This window comes from Molothrus aeneus, chromosome 7 (assembly GCF_037042795.1).
Source record: "Molothrus aeneus isolate 106 chromosome 7, BPBGC_Maene_1.0, whole genome shotgun sequence".
NCBI lineage: Eukaryota > Metazoa > Chordata > Aves > Passeriformes > Icteridae > Molothrus > Molothrus aeneus.
In genome coordinates, this window is record NC_089652.1 from 31,016,465 (window position 1) to 31,036,248 (window position 19,784).

Here is a 19,784-nt window from a genome sequence, read left to right on the forward strand (position 1 = left end):
TTAGTGTCTGGTCCTCTTTCCCAGGGGTTCACACTCAGAACTGATGTACTTAACCTTTCAGCATTAGGTGACTATCCAGAAATACTGATTAGAAAATGTAAATCATTCTGCTAATCTCTTTCAAAAGACACCTCGTGCAACAGATACACTCTCCCTGTGTAAATGTTTTCTAAGGATATTGATGTCTTTGTTAAATTCTTAATGCTTTGGGCTGTGGAATAAGTAAAAAATCAATAGGGACATAAATTTTAAGAAGGATTGCAATGATTAGCTGTGTTTTTGGCCATTGGTGGCAAAAGGTAGTTTGATCTCCCACCAGCTGGAATATCTGATTTCATTTTTTCCTGACTTATGTCCCAGTCTCTGGATTTTGTCCCATACCTAGAGATTTCAACTAGCATGGAATCAGGCTACATCTCAAAATAAATACAACTAGAAGAAGTTGTTCCAAGAAGCAAGGACTCTTAAGGAAAATATATTTCAAGTATTCTGTGGAGGAAATACAACACACCTAGTAAAAATCAAAAACAAAATGTCAAAATAAAAAACGGCCAGAAAAAAAAAAAATGCAATCAGTAATGGTGATGCTTGAGAGAAAACAAGAGTCACAGGATACTGCAGAAGTCACAATAACACAATATTGTCCTGGTGTACAAAGAATGTTGGTGAAGGAAGGGAGAAGTCATTTGCAGAATCCAATGGTGACACAAGTTAATGGCCCTGAAGGCACAGCACTGTTTAATCCTTGTTCATGATCATTAACAGTGGCACCAGTATCGATGCAGCCACAGGGATTAACTGATCTGAGCACAAACTACCCAGATCTGCTTCTGAGGAAGCAGAAATGTGGCACCTTGGGGACATCAATTACAGGAGAGCAGAAATGGGCACAGTCCCTGCAGCAGGTCCTGACAGTGTGGTGGGGCAGGGAGATCAGGTGAAACAGCCACTGAGTAACATTGTTTAAAGACTAGACCAGAGCCAAGAGGAAAGTTACGGATTAAATTACCGCATTGTGGTACAAACGGTGGAAAAAAGAATTTTAATGAGGACAAAACACCAAACCAACCACCCACAAAAACTGAAACTAATGAGAAAATAAAAATTCTTCCTAAACCAAAATAGTCCATTGCTTGAGAAACCACAATTCCTGGAGCAAAGGACACCACAATGCACATTTTTCTTGGCACAGGGGTGGTACATCCAGAACCCTTCCCTGAATGACCAATTACCCACCCACAGCTGGCTCACAGAAAATCTTTAGCATCAGCACAAACACAGCCCCAAACTCCTCCATTCTGTTCCTTAATGAGAGAATTGAATCGCTCAATCTGTTTCACAAAAACATCGTTTAAATTCCTTTGTTTAAGAAGTTATTCTAATAAATCAGTGCAATGGTATCAATCAAGCCTTTTATTCCTCTTTTTAGCAGTTTCTGAGAGAACGATCAGCCAGCCTGGAGATGCTTTATGTATCTTCTCAAATTTTCTGGGCCTTTCCCAAAACATTGTCTTCAGACTTGGCAAAACTTGGGTGTGTATTTCACACAGCTTGCTGGAGTTTTAGGAAAGAAGGATTTCAGCTGAAAGCCTCCAAAGATTGGAGTGCTATCTTAGGATGGATTTTATTTTTTTTTTTTTACTTGTTCTTCCACAGGCTGCTTTTTGCAGCACAGAGAATCAAAGTGCAATCCCCCTCTGCTGCCTTTCAGAAATAAACTCTTCACAGAGAAGAGACAACAAAACAACTCCCTGGCCTGGCTTCCAGCTCCAGGCTCTGCACAGACAGATTACAACAAAAAATGAAAGCTCTGTGCAGAGCTGGCACAGGTAACACTGAGAACACCCCTCTTCACTTCTGCCCAAGCCCCTGACAGAGCATTAGTTAATTAATTAATTAATTAGCATCACAGCAAATTCACGAGCCCCTGCTACACCACCAGGGCTCTCCTGCACCATGGCTGCATTCCAGCCTGGCCACTTCCCACTCCAATCTCATTTAGGGGACAGGGAATGAAATAACTCCACTCTTAACATCCATCCTGATTGCAAGGGTAGCACCAACATACATAGATGTGTAATTCTTAAAGAGGTGTTTCTTTGCTTCTGCAATCCAACTCAATTTCTGGAGCAGAATCTCTTCTCTTACTGCTCAGTGATGGATTATTTCTTGCACTTGACCCATATCCATTGACAAACATCACAACACACTCACCTCTGTGAAAACAAGTTTGTGTTTATCTCACACACAGGAAATGCTTCTTTTAAGAAGTGCCAAATGTTTTAAACCATATTTTTACTGCACAAAGTCGGCATATGTGCTACTGTGGAATCCAAGTGCTGTGCCTCCCATACCACTTCCATTTCTATCATAAACCATTTAAAAGCAGTTTCAACCACCTTCATGCCGGGTTTCCCAGGCCCACTTTTTATTTTGTTTTTCAGGAGAGACAAGAGGCAAGAGAGACGCAAGGGAAGCACCAGCTCCAGCAAAGGCCACTGCCTGCACATTTCACTCCCCAGGTGACAAAGGCGGTGTACAGCATGAGAAATGTGCCAGGGACAGCCACAGATGAAATTATGGGCAGACACTCTCTCAGTTGCTCTTTAAGGAAAGAAAACATGTTATGAGAAGCTGAAGTATTATTTCTTCAGCCAGGTAATATCTTTCCATGTAAACTATAATATACAGTCTACAAAACATGACCGTGAAACCATTGGTCAACTGTAAAGTAAAAATGCTACAAAATTATATTTTTTTTCCTTTTTTTTTCTTTTTAGAGACTACTGAAAAAATAAATGTTCACAAAATAAATGTTAAGAGCAGAAAGATTTCCTCCCTAAACCAGTCCCATGGTTTCTTTGATGTTCAAAAAGGGGTGTCATCACCTGTTCTCTTTTCTCCTCGCTATATGAAAATAAAAGATGCACACATCAGAACTAGCAATTAATTAGCAAATGACAGTTTCTGCTGAGGCTAATACAGGAAATCCGGAAACACCAGAAAAACACCAAAATAAAACAATTAAATAAAGTTAATGCAAAGGCTTGAGTTAAAAAAAACACCTGGTGTGAAAATATTTCTGACTTGGATGGAGTGGTTTATTATAATGTCCAAAGAAACACATTAAAACTGTAAAAGGGGAAGACACAAACAAACAAAAAAAAAAAAGTTGAACAATCTTTGCCTTGAAAATACATATGTGTATTAAAAAATTATTTTCTTTGAAAATTAAAACTGAACAGGGTGTGCCTGCTGGGACTGCTGGCACAACCTTGGATTTTATGGTGGAAAAGGTGATAAACCTAATTCCAAAACAGGGGTTTACAATAAGAGAAAACACACACACACACACAAACACACAAAAAACACACACACACAAAAACACACACTCTTTATTAAAATATATGAAAAATCCTGTCACTGTGCTGGCTATGCACCCATCTGCCAGTGCCACCAAGGAGCCAGTGCACTCCATCATGTACAGGAAAGATTAGCAAAGAATGTCTGAACAGAAAAAAATGCAAGCAACTCATCTATTCGAAGAGGAATACACAAAAATATTCTGAATTTTATTAACAGCTATAGCCCCTGAAACAAGAGATGTAAATACAGACCTCAGTAAAAGAATGCAAATCTGTTGAGTCCTTAATATTTCCCAAAGGGCAGCACACACATTTCTAAGTAACTTGAGAGAAATTGGGAAAATATCCTGAAAAAATTCTTCACTCTGCCCCAGTGAGCTGTCAGGTTCAACCTGACACATTCACATTCCTTATTCGCTGGCAGCATTTTAAATTCTTATTTCCTATTAGAAAACCTGAAGATCAATAATGCTACAGGAAGATGTACTCTCGTTTAGGGTCTCCAAAACAAACCAGACAACTGGAATGCCTTCTGAAACTAAACACTTTTCCAGCTAACAGGGATTGGACTGGTTAATGGTTGTGTGCACTCTCCACCATGTCCTTTTACACCCAAAGCAATCAGATTTAAAGCTGACAATGCTTAGTGCCCTACTAAGTTACTTACAACAAAATTACTAGCTACCATCCCTATTTTCTTATTCTTTCTATGAAAATTCTTTCAAAGAGAAAAAAAAAATCCAAGTCAGGTTAAAAAAATATATATATTGCCTTTGAAATAAACCAAAATAGAATGAAAAAAATGAAGGGAAGATAAATCTGGATATCTGCACAGGTACATCCTTACATACTCTATAAAATGGGAATATATTTTGTCAGTTATAAGATTATCTTATAGTGTTTCTTTTATTTTCTTCAGCAACTTCTGATTATCTCAGATAAAGACCAACATCTCCTCTCCACCTTTAGACATTTGCATAATTATTAACTTTGGTGGCAAGCCCATAAAACTGTGGACTCAGTTTCAAGCAGAAAAGGAAATGGACTGTAAAAAAAATCTGCATTTAAGGGCTGCTCTTATTAAAGAGCATTCTAGAAATAGCTGCATGAGGATGGGGTTTGTAGTGGAGGAGATTCCAAACAAGGAAGAAATAATGCAAGATTGGAAGATAATGTCAGAGAAATGCAAAGATCAGTAGGGAAAGTTTCGTTGAAGGGCAGCAGTTAAATACCAGGCCTTACCTAAGGACACAGCGATTCATCCATCACTTGAAATCCTCAAATCTTTCTTTTTGTTTTTCTACAAAACATGCTCCAGACAGACCCTGAAGACACTGCTTACAGTAGGAGCCACTTTTCCTTCTCTATTCCTACCCCTTCCCAGGAGGGAAAGATGATAAAACTTTCAGATGGATACAAATGATCCCGTTCCAAGAGGAGCAAAAGGTAGTAAGTAGCTATTTATTTTCTGCTAAAATCATCGTGCTCAAAGTTCACTTATCCTGCCAATATCCAAAGAAAGTGCCAAATGCTCCCCTCCAGCTCCACAGTAATAAATCTGAAGTTATATATTTCATTTTCCATGCATATAATGCCATCACTGCAATGCCACAGTGCCAGGAAATAAAGTCTTAAAAAATAAAAATAGAAGCAGGAAGCAGAAATGCTGCTTTGCAAGACTATTCCTTGGGGTTTTTTATTGCCCAAGATATTGGTTATCATTAACTATACTGGCTATTTAAAAAAAATTAAAAAATAAAAAAAAATCCCAAAACCCATACATATGTTTTCTGTATTTATCAAAAATACTAAACAATTCATAAATCCTTAATTACCCCCACTATTTCTTTATTTCTAATACACACACATACTCTGATAAACAAAATGTCCTTTCTTGCCTCCTTTTTTTTTGTACTATTGAACTTCATTGTTTCTTTGGCCAATAAACTCAGGAGAACAGCTGAGTTTAATGTAAAAAGCTTAGAAGTTTTCACACTGACTCAGAAAACCATCATTGCAGAAAGATTGCATATTAGTACCAGTGTACTATTAATAAAACACAGGGCTCTTCTCTAATAAAGAGCATTTCTAATATTATTTTCAAGAGATGGAAAAGTTCATACCTGTACAATCTCATAGCTTTTAGACTAGATTGCTTACAACAATTTTTTACATGATACAAATTATATTTTTGCATGATGCTAATAAAATTCTCTTTCACTGTAGGAGCTTTTTAAGATGGATTTTGAAGACCACAGGAAAAACCTGTATCCAAGCAAGGGTTTAGCATCAAATTCTGCATTTCTTTTTTACCACATCTGGAAAACTCATAAAAGAAGCTTTGCTGTTATTACAGGCTGTAGAAGAGAGTTAAGAAATACAATTATCTACATGTTTTATAGCTTCACCAATATTTAATGTAGCTCCATCCGCAACCTTTTAGTTTTATTGTCCTGGGATTTGAAATTAGGACCATTTTTATGCATAGAATATTATGCACATGTTATGAGGAACTACTAGAGCTCTTAGGAGAATAATCTCATGGATTTTTTAAGTAAGAAGAGTAATAGATGGAACCAGCATAATGATGTTCTTCCACTATGTACTTACCTGCTTTTAGTTACCCCTTTAGTTTACAATACTGGGTCTGGGATACCTCTATTTGACAATTAGGAGCAGTGTTTTTCAGATAGGGTGGGGTCAGAAGCAGCTGTTTTGTGAATTTAACAGAGAACAGAAAATTGAAAACCTGCTTTTATGATTTCATTAGCAAAAACACAAGAAACTGCTCCTCTTGGCAACAGAACTGTTCCAGCTTTACCCAGTATCAATTTTGGTTTTTTTTTTTTTTTTTTGCACTGACTGCAGACAGAAACCAGTCCCAAGAAGAAACTAAGGGCAACTCAGCAGAGGTGAGAGGAAACTAAAATGAGTGTCCCTTCTCTTAGCCCTAAACTAATGGCTAACAAATAACACCAGGGCAGGTGCTGAAAAAAAAAAGATTGACCATACTTTTCTCCTTTTTATGCTTTTTCTTTTAAATGCACTTATGTTTATTATACCCACTTTATTCTTCAGAGTTTATCACAAAGCAATAATTCAATCACACAGCTCCCTGCTAAGTAAAGCAGTTCTAGTTATAGCTGAATGCCAAAGGTGATATAATGGAGCATTATTTCCATGCAAGGTCATTCTGAATTTACACACACAGCCACAGCCTGCCAGACCCCTGCCTTGCACAGAGCACTCCACAACAGTTTTGTCTTGCTCAGTTTTGCACAAATCCTGTTGTTATTCCTTTGATACAGTTGCTACTGCACTGCCTGTACATTTCTTACAGAGAGAAAGTGAACAAGGCATGGAAACAAGAGAAAAAGAAGTCAGTGAGTTGAAAAAAGAGTTTGAATTAGTTTTCCTTAATTACATTAAAACTGCTTAATTTTTTGAGAACTCTGTATGCCATGCATATGTTTAATAAATTAGAATACTAAATACAATTTGTAGTCATCAGAAAATTACTATGACTGTACAGATATTGAAATATGCAAGTCTTTTCAAGATGCAAAGAGAACCAGTTCCCAGACCTCAAAGTTCAGATATTAAGAGTTGATTTTCCTGTGAATCCACAAACAAGATCCAGTTCTTAAATACAATTCCTCATCATTGCCTCCAACTGAGTCAGGAGCATGAACAGATAATTTTAATGGGTTTCTACTAGACAGACCTTTAAAATTAGAAAGCTACTTCAAAAATTAATGAAAGAGACGTGATTCAGAGCAACAAGGAAAACTGGGACCCTGGCCAATTTCAAGAGGGTTTGAAATTTTAACTGATTTTATTATTTTTTTCCTCAGTGACTGGATAATATCATTCAAGACTTAAAATTTTTACCTAGTTTCAAATTAAGTGAGAGCTTATAAACTTACCATTAATCCATTTGGCTTCTGGATTATGAACTATGAACTCTTTTCTGAAGAGATCTTCCAAGGATAATCTGTTTTCTGATGAATTTGCAAGTTCATCTAAAATAAACACAACAAGATCATTTTAGATAAAGATTGGAGACAATATATTGTATTGTTCTCAAAACACTGGAATTACAGAACCATGGTAACAATACTTTTACTTGTTATGAAAAAAAAAATAAGAGCAAGGTATCGTTTTTGTTTAGTAAAGCTTCAGGAAACAAAGAATTGGTACCTTTTGGACATGAAAACTACAGGATTTAGTGTTTGGCTATTTATTATATTGGGACTTTCAGAGCAAAGCTCTTCCTTACCACAGCCCCACTCCACAAAAAATTACAAACACCAAAATTTCCTGACAGCCAAAGGATGTTGGCCACATTGAGTACCATACACCGAGAGAAACTAGATAAAAAAATTCCTGCAAGTAAATTTGGAACCAACTTCACCTATTCAACAATTTAAAATAAAATTTAAAAAAACCCTACATGCACATTTTATAGTGCTTGCTTTCTAGTGACATGAAAAACATAACTTGGTTAGCAGCCTTGTGTTTGTCCCAAACATGAGCCAGGAATATTGTGCTCCTGAACATTAGCCAACATTGACTTACAAAACCAAACAAAATAAACCAAAATTATTTTCCTGCTTCTAAAATCATCGCCACACTTCAGAAAACTAAAAAAGAAGCTCTGCTAAATATCAGTGTTCTTGTGCTGGAAGCTATAAAAATAAGTAATGAAGATTTCAGTAGTGAAGATTCAATAGTGAACTGCTGCACTAACAGTGGTAATGTTGAACCATGACTATTACAGCAAAAGTTTTAGTGTCAAAAGACAAACCCACCAAGTTTCCAAGCAATAATCACTGGCAGCAGCTTGCACCTCACCTGACTGCTTTAGGCTCTTTAGGACAGCAGCTGCCAAAAGCTGTGCTGGTTGTTGCCTCTGCAAAAAGATGCACCTGTGCACTTCCCACACAACCAGCCCAATGCCCTGCCAGGATTTTAAAATAATTTTGTGTTATTGGGCAGGTTATCATAAATTATTGCACTCTTTCTCTTCTCTATGAGCTTTTCTTTCCTTCTCCTTTGTGGTAGGCAGATTTTGTCCTTACTGGTATTAAACAGTGCTCTGGTGACAGACACATACAAAGAGAGTATCTGCCATCACAGCAGTCAAGCATCTTTGTTATCTTTGTGTCAACTCATGATGTTACCAGGACATTTTTAACAAAGAAATTTGCTTTGTAAAGGTCATATCCTGTCATACATTTTGGACGAAAATGTGACCCTTCAAAGAGAATGAATTTAATCAATAGTTTTGTTATTGGTCTTTATTCAGCCAAATTTCTCAATTAGAGGGCCAGCAGAAAGCCGACTGGAATCAGCAGCAATATGGTATTTTTGCCTTTAAATGTCAGCACTGCCTGCTGCAGCCACTTCAGCTGATATTAATAAAGGTGCATCCTTGGTGTCCTGAAAAGAAACTCCCTTTTAATGCACATCATGAATTTACAATAGACACAAGGCCATCCCAGCTGCTCACTCCCCAGCTCTGCTCCTTTTTGCATGTTGCTCCCTCCCAGGTGGCAGCAGGGCTCTGGGAAGCACTGACCCACTGCAATCAACTCTCCTTGCACTTCATGTCTTCTAAGGATCCTCCCTCATAAGACAAACATTTTAATCCTTAAATAAGCTTTTTTCCCCTCTCCCTACCTTCCAGGAATCAAAATAGTCTGTTTAGGTTTGTTTTTATTTTCATCTGCCAGTCCAGCATGGGACACAACATTCCACTTGCAGTCTTACTGGGGCTTTACAGCAGAGCAACATTATCTCTCTTGATTTATACCTAATCCCTCTGTTTACACATTGTGGGACCTTGTTAGCTCCTGCTCCTGCCACACACTGTGTTTTATCTTCAAAGTGAGCACATGTTGTTATGTGTGCTCTGTTCAGCTCCACAAACACCTTCCTGTGTCTTCAGAACGCCGCTTCTGACTTAGTACCAGACACTGGGCTCTCCTCATGCTCATTATCCCCTTTCTCCACAGCCTTGTTGACAACCTTACCCTCCACAAGCTGTTTTCCATCACCTGTTTGGATTCCACACACCCTGGTCCTGATGCTGTTTGTAATTCCAAACGTGTTCCCCTTCTAACCTTACCTGAGTCTGTTTCCACTCATTGTGGCCCTTTATTTCCTGCCACTTTGCCAACTAGCAATGAAGCTCACACAAGCTGTTATGCTGTCAAAGATTGCCTTACCTACGACAGATTTTTTCCAACTGCTTAAATAAAAATCACTAAAACAATATATCAGCTGAGTACAGAGAGGCTATTAGAGAAAAAAGGAACACCAGCTCTGCTCTCTGTTTGCTATCACATCCCTGGCAAGAAATCTCAATATAAATTGGATTTTAAAGTAAGTTTTAAATTATGGTCTGCATTTATCAACTGAAAAAAATGGCATCTTCAAGCCACTTTACAAGATGTTTTAGAAGTGTTTTTTTTTTCTTAATGGTAAATTTTAACCAAATCAGAGTCCTGTTTGTAACCCTTAACTCCACCTTTGCTCTCTGTCAACATCTCAGATGTTTATCTATATAGATGTTAACATCTAGATGTTTATCTATAACAGGATGAATTACACATCCTGGGAACCCTCAAAACAGCAGTGGGTTAATCTCTATTGAGCAAATTAGTTGTACCCCACCACATTTATACTTAGAGGCAGGGGAGAACAGGAGGGGTGGCCCTCTGTGTCAGGGACCAGCTGGGATGGATGGATGGATGGATGGATGGATGGATGGATGGATGGATGGATGGATGGATGGATGGATGGATGGATGGATGGATTGGATGGATTGGATGGATGGATGGATGGATGGATGGATTGGATGGATTGGATGGATGGATGGATGGATGGATGGATGGATGGATGGATGGATGGATGGATGGATGGATGGATGGATTGGATGGATGGATGGATGGATGGATGGAGGATGGATGGATGGAGGATGGATGGATTGGATGGATTGGATGGATGGATGGATGGATGGATGGATGGATGGATGGATGGATGGATGGATGGATGGATGGATGGATGGATGGATGGATGGATGGATGGATGGATGGATGGATGGATGGACGGACGGACAGATGGACGGATGGACGGATGGACGGAGGGATGGATGGATGGATGGATGGATGGATGGATGGATGGATGGAGGATGGATGGATTGGATGGATGGATGGATGGATGGATGGATGGATGGATGGATGGATGGATGGATGGATGGATGGATGGATGGATGGATGGATGGATGGATGGATGGATGGACGGACGGATGGACGGATGGATGGATGGATGGAGGGATGGATGGATGGATGGATGGATGGATGGATGGATGGATGGATGGATGGATGGATGGATGGATGGATGGATGGATGGATGGATGGATGGATGGAGGATGGATGGATTGGATGGATGGATGGATGGATGGATGGATGGATGGATGGATGGATGGATGGATGGATGGATGGATGGATGGATGCATGGATGGATGCATGGATGGATGAGGTGACCTGACCTTATGGTCAGGATTAAAGAGGGCACAGGGACAGGTGGCATGATTGTCACCTTGGTGGCTGCTACAGGCCGCCCCAGCTGGGAGAGCAAGGGCAGTGTCCTCACATCCACAAGCCCTGGTCCCTGTGGGTGACTTTGGCCACCCCAATATCTCCTGGGGGACAGCACAGCAGGGCATAACCAACCCAGAAGGTTCCTGGAATGCATTGTTGGTAACTCTTCTCCAAGTGACAAGGACATGGACCCGCTGGAGCAGGTCCAGAGGAGGCCACAAAGATGCCCAGGGAGCTGCAGCATCTCTGCTATGGAGATGGGGAGATTTGAGACTGCTCAGCCTGGAGAAGAGAAGGCTCCAGCAAGACCTTAGGGCACATTCCAATACCTAAGAGGGCTCTAAGAAAGCTGGAGAGAGACTTTTGGGCAGTCATGGAGTGACAGGACGAGGGGAAATTGCTTTAAACTGAAAGAGAGCAGGTTTAGATTGGGTGTCAGGAAGAAATTCTTCCCTGCGAGAGAGGAGAGGTCCTGGCACAGGGTGCCCAGGGAAGCTTTGGCTGCCCCATCCCTGGAAGTGCTCAGAACCAGGACAGAGCTTGGAGCCACCTGGGATAGTGGAAAGTGTCCCTGCCCATGGCAGGGGGGTTGGAATGAGATGATCTTTAAGGTCCTTTCCAACCCAAACTAATCTCTGATTCTAGGATGTACTTGTTTCATTTTAAAGACTTCCTTTTACTACTTTGCATTATTACATTACAAAATAGCCTAATATCTCTTTTTCATTCCCCTGTAAATTTTATTGAGTTATTCCTTAAAGGAATGATATTTCCAATGTTCTCATGCTATTTACCACAGATTCCTGTATTTTGGTCTGAAATTATATATATATATATATATATATATATATATATATATATATATAATGTCTATATGTGCAGCAAATTACACAGATTACAGAGACACAAACAAAATCAAATGCTAAAGACTAAATGACTACTTCTTAATTGTACATCCAATTAAAAAGAGTTCCAATACTGGCATGTATTAATTCAAAGTGACAAACCTGTTTGTGCTTATTAAACTAGAAGGCTCCAAAACTTGAAATTAATGGCCTTGCTACTTTTCACGAGTTTATAGGATATTATTTTTGCAGGTTAAATATAGTCTAAACACCTCTTAAAATTTGCCTTCTAACTTAGCAAATAAAACTAATAATTATGTACTGTAGTATGCCATTAACTGAAACTCCCTACTGACTTTGCTGTGGAAAAAAAAGGTTTTATGCTTGAAATTAGGATAAAGGCTTGATGTTAAATGCCATCTGAAAAGTGGAAAAACACTTTCACTAGTAAACTGCATGCAAGCTAGCAGGTGTAACTGGGAATTAGCATAGCTCACTTTGTGTTATCATGACAAAGGAAGAAAACTTGCCAGAAAATTGTTGGATATCAAAATCTGCCTGCCAATTTACACTAGGTACAGGGAGTCTATACAGAATTGAACAGAAACCTGAAAATTCTTGCACTGAATATCCACATCACCAAAGGAAAACAAAATAAAGAATAGTAGTTTGCTTTCTTTTTTCCTTTAAGATTAGTATGAGAGAGGGTATGGAGAGGTTGATCCTAACCCTGAACAGTTTATTTACTGGACATAATCCAAATAGATTCTCTTCCCAGAGCTTGATTTTACTCAACCCTTTCCACAAAAAGTCTTTTTCTGACCATTTGTCTGACCTAAATGTTTTCTAAAGTAATTTTTCTGAAAAAATGTCTTTTTATTTCTGTCATGTGTGAGTTTTCCTTGAGTCTCTGATTAGGCAGGTGCCACTTTGCTGAACAGCAAGTGCACACATCAGCAGGCATGGTTTAAATACCAACATCAATATCTCAGTAATCAAGTCCTAGAAAAAGCATTTGAGTCTTCCACACCTTCAGAAACTGTAAGTTAACATGAAGGTAGAAATACTGACAGTCCCAAAAGGAAAAAAACAGCTTTAAGTATTGTGGCAAAACACCTGTACAGGGGAGGCCAAATCCATACAACTCTTAGGCTGTTTTTAAATGGTTTTTCATATAAAACTTTAAGCTGCTAATACTTTCAATTGAACATTTGTCAGTTTTGAGATACAGATCAACAGTGGCTCATCAGATAGGTCTTCACATAATTCCTACAATGTGGAACATACTGTCATGATGCAAAGCAAGAACAAGCTGATTCAAAGGCAGGAATGATTTAAAGGCACTGATATCTAAAAATCTACTCAAGACTATTTCAGTATATGTGTGAGATGAAACCTCAAAAGCATAAAATAGAATAAAAGCAGCAGAAGATGCCTGTGTTATATTTATACGGACATACAAACCAAATGATGGCATCTCATGGATGTCTCTGCACTGGTCACTAATTCCCAATATAAAGATATATTTATAAGATTATTCCCAAGTTATTTTCTTTTGTTTTCTCTTAAATACTTCTCCAGCAATCCACTCCAAATATTAAACAAAACTCACTAGGTTCATAATGCAGTTGCCCCAGAGGACAGACAGGCTCCTGTTCTGAAACTTGCAAGTTTTTCCACTCCAGCCCTCTGCTTTAACAAGGGCAACTTCATTCAATGCCAAAGCATTTCTATGCACTTTCTTTATCACTGCACTTTTCTAATTTTGAAGAAAACCAGCAGGGATATTTGCCTGCAAGCCTTCTACTTCCAGGTAAGGAGCACTGTAGCAATTTCCACTTGCTGGGAGCAGTGGGGTCTATTTAATGTGCTCTTTAGTCCATGGGGGCTCACAGAGAGTTCCTGAGCCCCAACAAGTGGCTGCTGGGCTGAGTTCATTCAGACTCTGCCACTAATGTTTTATATCACTGGGTTATTTGCTCTTCCACTTTTTCATCTCTTTGTTGAGAAGACTCAGACATTTATAAAGATTCTGAGTATTATCATAGATTAAAAGCAAGATAAAATTATCAGAAATGTTACTAATGTTGTTGGCACAATACATTTACTCAAACCACAAACATAACTGTAACACAGAGTTTTCATATATGAACAAAAGCCAATATACTAATAGGTCAAAATACATCTCTTATTTCAACAGAGATCCTGCTTAATATTGTATAGTCAACTTATATTTCATGTGATAAAAGATAATACAAAAAAATAAAATCAAGAATTTCCTTTTAGTTTTAACATAATTTCTATCTTTAGTGGAAGCTAAAGCCTCTTTGAGGCTTTTTGCAAATGAATTGCACTTTTTTTTAAAAACATGTTATCCCATATGGAAGCATTGGTCCCTCTATGAAAAGGCAGGAAAGCTGTTGCTCAAAATTTGAGAGAAGTCAAATGACAGCTGTTAGTGCACACAGACCTAAGAGTTTCTTACATTGTGGACAAAACAATGTGTAAATAATTACAGGCAAAAGAGTTCACTGCTGTTGTGTTTGGCATATCAGTAAGTACACTTTTGCCTCCAAAAAACACCAGTGAAACAATCATGCTTCTGAGCCATAATCATCTGAAATTATCATCATTTCCATAAAAAGAAGCAGCATGATGTACAGTGTTTAGGGGAATTTACATGAAATCTAAGAAGCACCCATCCATACAGGCAGAACTAAATAGGGAGAGAACTCTCTGATGCTCAAAATAGTACTAGAAATGAACACTGAAACATCCCAGGGAAACAAAGGACATTTACACTGAATATCTTCATTCAGACCTGTTATATTTTATGAGAAGGATTTTCAAACCTAAATATTTATAATAACAAATTAGCATCAATTTGGAACTGAGCACTTCACAATGGCCAGATGTGAGGGGGGGTCTCTACTTTTTTCCTCTCTCCTCTCCTCAAATACTGAACATCCCACAGTGATCTTAAAACATATTCATGAGAAATTAGTGTCAGCTATAGTGCTTAAAGTAACAAAATATCTGCTTCCCAAACCACTAATAATTCATAATAATCAAACAAATTAATAATGAAAGTGAAGGGGGAGCAGCAATGATTAGGGCCAAAACAGGGCAATTATCTGTCCTACAATGCACCTCAAAGCTTTCCATGGTGAGCATTTCCAACCCACAGGAAAGCCCAGTTTTACAGACCTAGACTGTTCTGGGAGAAAGGTTTTCATTTCTATCAAGCTTCACAGTCTCTATGGGATATCTCAGAGCATCTGAGCTGACAGAACTAGTTTTCACTTGCATGACTTCAGCTGAAATGTAGGTCCCAGCTTACACAAGTTTTCAACCAAGATCTCTGGATTTTGAAACGGCCTCAGAGATGTTGTAATTCACCGTGCTTTTTTAACATATTTTTTTTAAAAAGTTAACATTCCCCTAGGTTGTTTATTCTGCTTCCATGAGTGCCTTCAAGGACTTCAGTTTATGTTTTACATCATTAATAATTCTATATAGATATAAGAGCCACAACTGAAAGTTATTATTGTAGGTTCCAGCAAACACTTGATATTTTATAAGTCTTCAAAGAAAGGGAAACATCCTCCTCGAAACAAAAAACAGTCTTCTGTCTTAGAGTGTACTAGGATACACTACCATGTGCTCTCAAAATCTCTTTTTTCTTATTCCCTGAAGAAGGCTCCAATTCACTGAGACTACAGCAGCACAACTTTGCTTTTATTTTTCTCAACTTGATCTAAGTGGAAATAAGCAAACAGTTATTTTGGACAGCACCCTGCATAAGGAGTAGGAAACAGAGGAAGCAGACTATCCATAGTGTTCCTGCCTTCTCTTTCCAGCTGCCTCATGCTCTCTGACAAAAGCAAAGCTTTTTGATCCTTTTCCATTTAGCCTCACCACCTTCCTCTCAAGCAGCAGCACTGTGCTGCTGTACTTGCTCATGCACAGCTTCCCTCAGTGATTTCATCTCGTGGCCAAACAGCCTGGAACCATTATTTAGTGAAAAGAGCTTCATTAACTTTCTGGTTTACACAAACTTGAATGGCAGAATATTTGCAGACCAATATTTACTATCCAGGCATGCCATGCAAATCAGGTACTTTACACTCCAACTTTAAAACTGGCAAAAGGATTCAAAGTTTGGGGTTTTTTAAACTTGTGGAGTGTTTTCTCTTTTTATCTACTTCTTCTTGCCCTCACCCTTTTTTTTTCTGTGACTGAGCAATTACTTTCCCCTTGTTGTTTCAGAAAGAGAGAAAAGGGAAGGAGCTTGTGCATGTACAGGTGGAAGATCCATGTTCATGATTCAGAGAGAAGTTGCATTCTCAGAATCAGTTTTCCATGGAATACAATTTTCTCTTAGCTCACCTCTGAATCTGTAATTACATGAAAAACCAACAACAAACTCTTGAAGTCAGCTCACACCTGCTGAGGCTCACAAGGATTGCTATAACCCCCTCAAGACACACACAACCCTAAGGATTGCCAACCCCAAATATTGCCAACCCCAAATATTTCTGCTTCACAAGGCCTCCAGCAGCTCCCGAGTCCCTACAGCACCAAATTTACAACAGCCACAAGTTAAGAATGCTTAAAGGCAAGAGACACTTCAACATCCATTGCTTTATGACTGCATTATGAATCACAGACCTTTAATAAGATCAAATAAAGAAGAAGGTTACCTGGGGTTAAAAGAATGACTGACATGGTGATGAGTGAACAAACAACTAGAATCACCAGCAGCGCAATGGCAATTCCCTTCCAGTTCCTCTGCGGAGGGCTGTTACTTCCAAGTTCCTACAGGAATGGAAAAAAATGAAATAAAAGAAAAAGACCACATTTCTCAAACATACATTTCCAGAACTATTAGCAACAGGAAAATTGCTCTGTGCACGCTCATAATGTGCAGGGGAGGTGATCATGGTCCCTCCCTTCTCCACAGTACACAGAGTCATCCAAAGGTGTGCAACTCTCATGCTTTTTTAATAGATTTTTTTTCTTTTTTTTTTTAATATATATGTAATTTTGTACCCCTAAGAGACAATCAAATGATCTTATGCAAGCTGTCCAAAATACAACTGGTGTTAAAATGTCCTGAACATAAACTTCAGGACAATATCAACTCGCAGTTTATAAGATAATTACAGAAATGAAATGTAGCAATTTACTGTAATTCCACCTAACATGGTATGGATCATAAAGGTTTAAATACACATCCTTTTTAATGCACGCTATTAAACTTATTTGTAATAGAAAGCATTAGCAAAACTGCCTGAGGCTGCAACTATTCCATCTGAAGCTACAAGCTCTTTTTCTCTGTGCAGTAGATCAACTGTAAACTGCTCCCCTATTAGTTATAAAAAAACAACAGTAGCTTATAACAAATGTTAAATGAATGCTTCTGTAAGTACCAGTGCACTTAAGCCTCCATCCTCTGTGCTTACACATTTAACTCCTGCCAGGCACCATTTACATATTTTCAATCCCAGCCATGTATTGCCCACATTCATGGTACAGTTTGAGACCAAACAGCACACAAACAGCTAACAACACAATGACAAAACTAGTGCAATTGTTTCTTACAACCCCAACTCTCCCTCACAGAAAACACTATTTTTTCTATCTAGATTTGGCAAGCAGAAATATTTCTCTACCACAATGACACATGCCTTTAGTTACTAATAATTTTATTTAATAAACAATTATTATTATTAATAATAATTAATTATCAATTAATTTTTTTCTAGGATAAAAGTTTTTATTTTATTTTGTTATAAGTAATTGCTATGGTAGGATTGCAAAAAAAATCCAAAACCCACCTCCTGTTATGTTTTACAAGCTTCCAAAAGCATGGTAAAATTTTTTCACATACACATGATTTCATTTTGTATTTCTGAGTCATAATGAGTGTGAAATGGGTAAGTCTTAACAGAGAGTGGCAATTTTCTTGTGCCTTCTTGGCTCACATGCACCACTTCAGCATCACACATCACCCACAGCAGCAATTGTGTCTTTAACTTTTTCATGTTGTTTTTTTAACTCCTTGCCAGTTCATTTCTACCTATAAAAGGCATCTTCTCTCCCTGGTCCTCTTTTCCAGAAAATAAAAGGGGAATTGCCCAACACAGGCTCTGAGCAATCCCACAGGGAATTCTCCCAGCAGTCCTCAGCACATCACAGCTCCCAGCCAGGAATGTCCCCACTTCTGCCCACGGGACACATCATGCTGCCCAGCCTTCCTGAGATTGCTCATTTTTGAGATTTTTACTCCCACCAGAGTGGCAGAGCAGCCATTCTGTCTCCTCAGGGCAGCCCCTACCATGGCTTCAGCACTCAGGGGGAAGAAATGGTGTAAACAGGAGCTCCTGGCATCCATCTCCTTTCTCCACCCCATTGCCCCTGCTTCCCAACCACTTTCAAGCCTGCCTGCTTCCCTCATTTCCCTTCCTCCCTTGTGAAATGCTAATTACCACAAACTCTGTGGCCTTAGACCCAGGTCTTCAAGGCCTGCATGACTCTTCACCAGCCCTTTGGGGATCCCTAGGGGATGAGCATCACCCAGGTTATGAGCCCCTGGTGGTTCCATCCTCTCTGGACAGCCCTGGCCATGGGACATTGCAGGGATCCACAGCTTTTCCACAGAAATAGAGAATTTCTGAGTCCTGCAGGTGAACTCAGATCCAAGCTATGATTTTCCCTGAAGTAAGAATTATTTTAAAGTGTTACTAGCACAGTCTAGGAAACACAAACTTCTTCTAAGCATCACAGTGTTAGCCTTATTTAAATGACATCTGACAGAGTCCAGTTTAAGACAGGAACTAGAAGCTCACAGAACCAAGTGCTGGTGAGAAAACTTTAGTTTCCCTCAGAGCATTGTGAAACCCTATTCCAAAGAACTGACTTAAAATGACAGAAGCTGGACAACTTGATGAATGTGCCAAAGCTTCTAAAAAATGTACCAAGTCCTTATTACTCACAAGGTTCTGCTCTTCAGACATGAATATTGTTCAGTTTCTAAAAATAAAGCTTCATTTTAAATACTTCTGCAAATTTGTGCAAGGAGAATACCAAAGAGATGAATCAAGTACTGAGCATACAAAGCTTACAGTGAGAAAGAAGAGAGTTTCTAGCTAGCTGAAAGTCTGGGGAATGACATAAAAAGGAGGACTTGTCTGAAATTAAGATATTCGGTTTTAATATTTGGATAAAATTACAAGTTGTATCAAATTATTATATTAGAAATTATGAAAGGCCATGATGATGTTTTGATATTGAGTGACAACATTCTTGTAAGACATTTATGAAGTTACTGTATACAAACAATATTAGAAAATTGAAATATTATAAATATTGATGAAATATGAAGAAAAATTGAAATGAAATGAAATGAAACATTAGAAAAATTACTATAATGAAGTGAACTCATAGCACAGTCTGCATCGAGGGCATCTCCAATTAACTTTTTTGATGCTAACCAATGCAACTCTTGGGCTGTCACCTACAAAATTTTAAAACAGTGGAAGCTGCAGTCCTTCAACAATATAATATTTTTAGCCTCGTGCTGCTTTGAAATGGCCATAAGCAAAAGGCAGTTAAAGGGATCTTTGGGCTGTGTATCAGTGGCAAGGCAGAAGCTGTGATTTCTGAGTGTGACAAGAAGATAGAGCCCTTCAATAGGAAACATCACAGAGAGCCATACAATGAGAAGCTTTTGACAACATGTAGTTTCCCCATAACTATCTGCTAACTGGCACATAACAACCATGCAGACACAGATGGAGATTTAAGGATTTAATCTCCTAAAAAGGCTCTTTTATTAATGTGGTTTGAAAAAATACCAGCTCTTGAATATGGTGGTTTATATATAACACTACCTATAATGTTATTATAGATTTTACAGTCTAACTCTAATGAATCAGAAAATGGCTGTGCAAAGAATAATACAA

The 19,784-nt window shown here is 38.5% G+C and overlaps 1 protein-coding gene across 2 annotated transcripts in view; it reads right to left on the reverse strand.

Annotated features, from left to right (window-relative positions):
• DPP10 (dipeptidyl peptidase like 10) overlaps positions 1–19,784 on the reverse strand; it is a 438,506-nt gene that overhangs the window by 181,714 nt on the left and 237,008 nt on the right. For both annotated transcript variants that reach the window (XM_066553089.1, XM_066553088.1), the window contains exons 2-3: positions 16,521–16,635; positions 7,292–7,387 (exon numbers count right to left, since the gene is read on the reverse strand). In XM_066553089.1, coding sequence (XP_066409186.1) covers positions 7,292–7,387; positions 16,521–16,635 — 211 coding nt within the window. The remainder of the gene's footprint in view (positions 1–7,291; positions 7,388–16,520; positions 16,636–19,784) is intronic.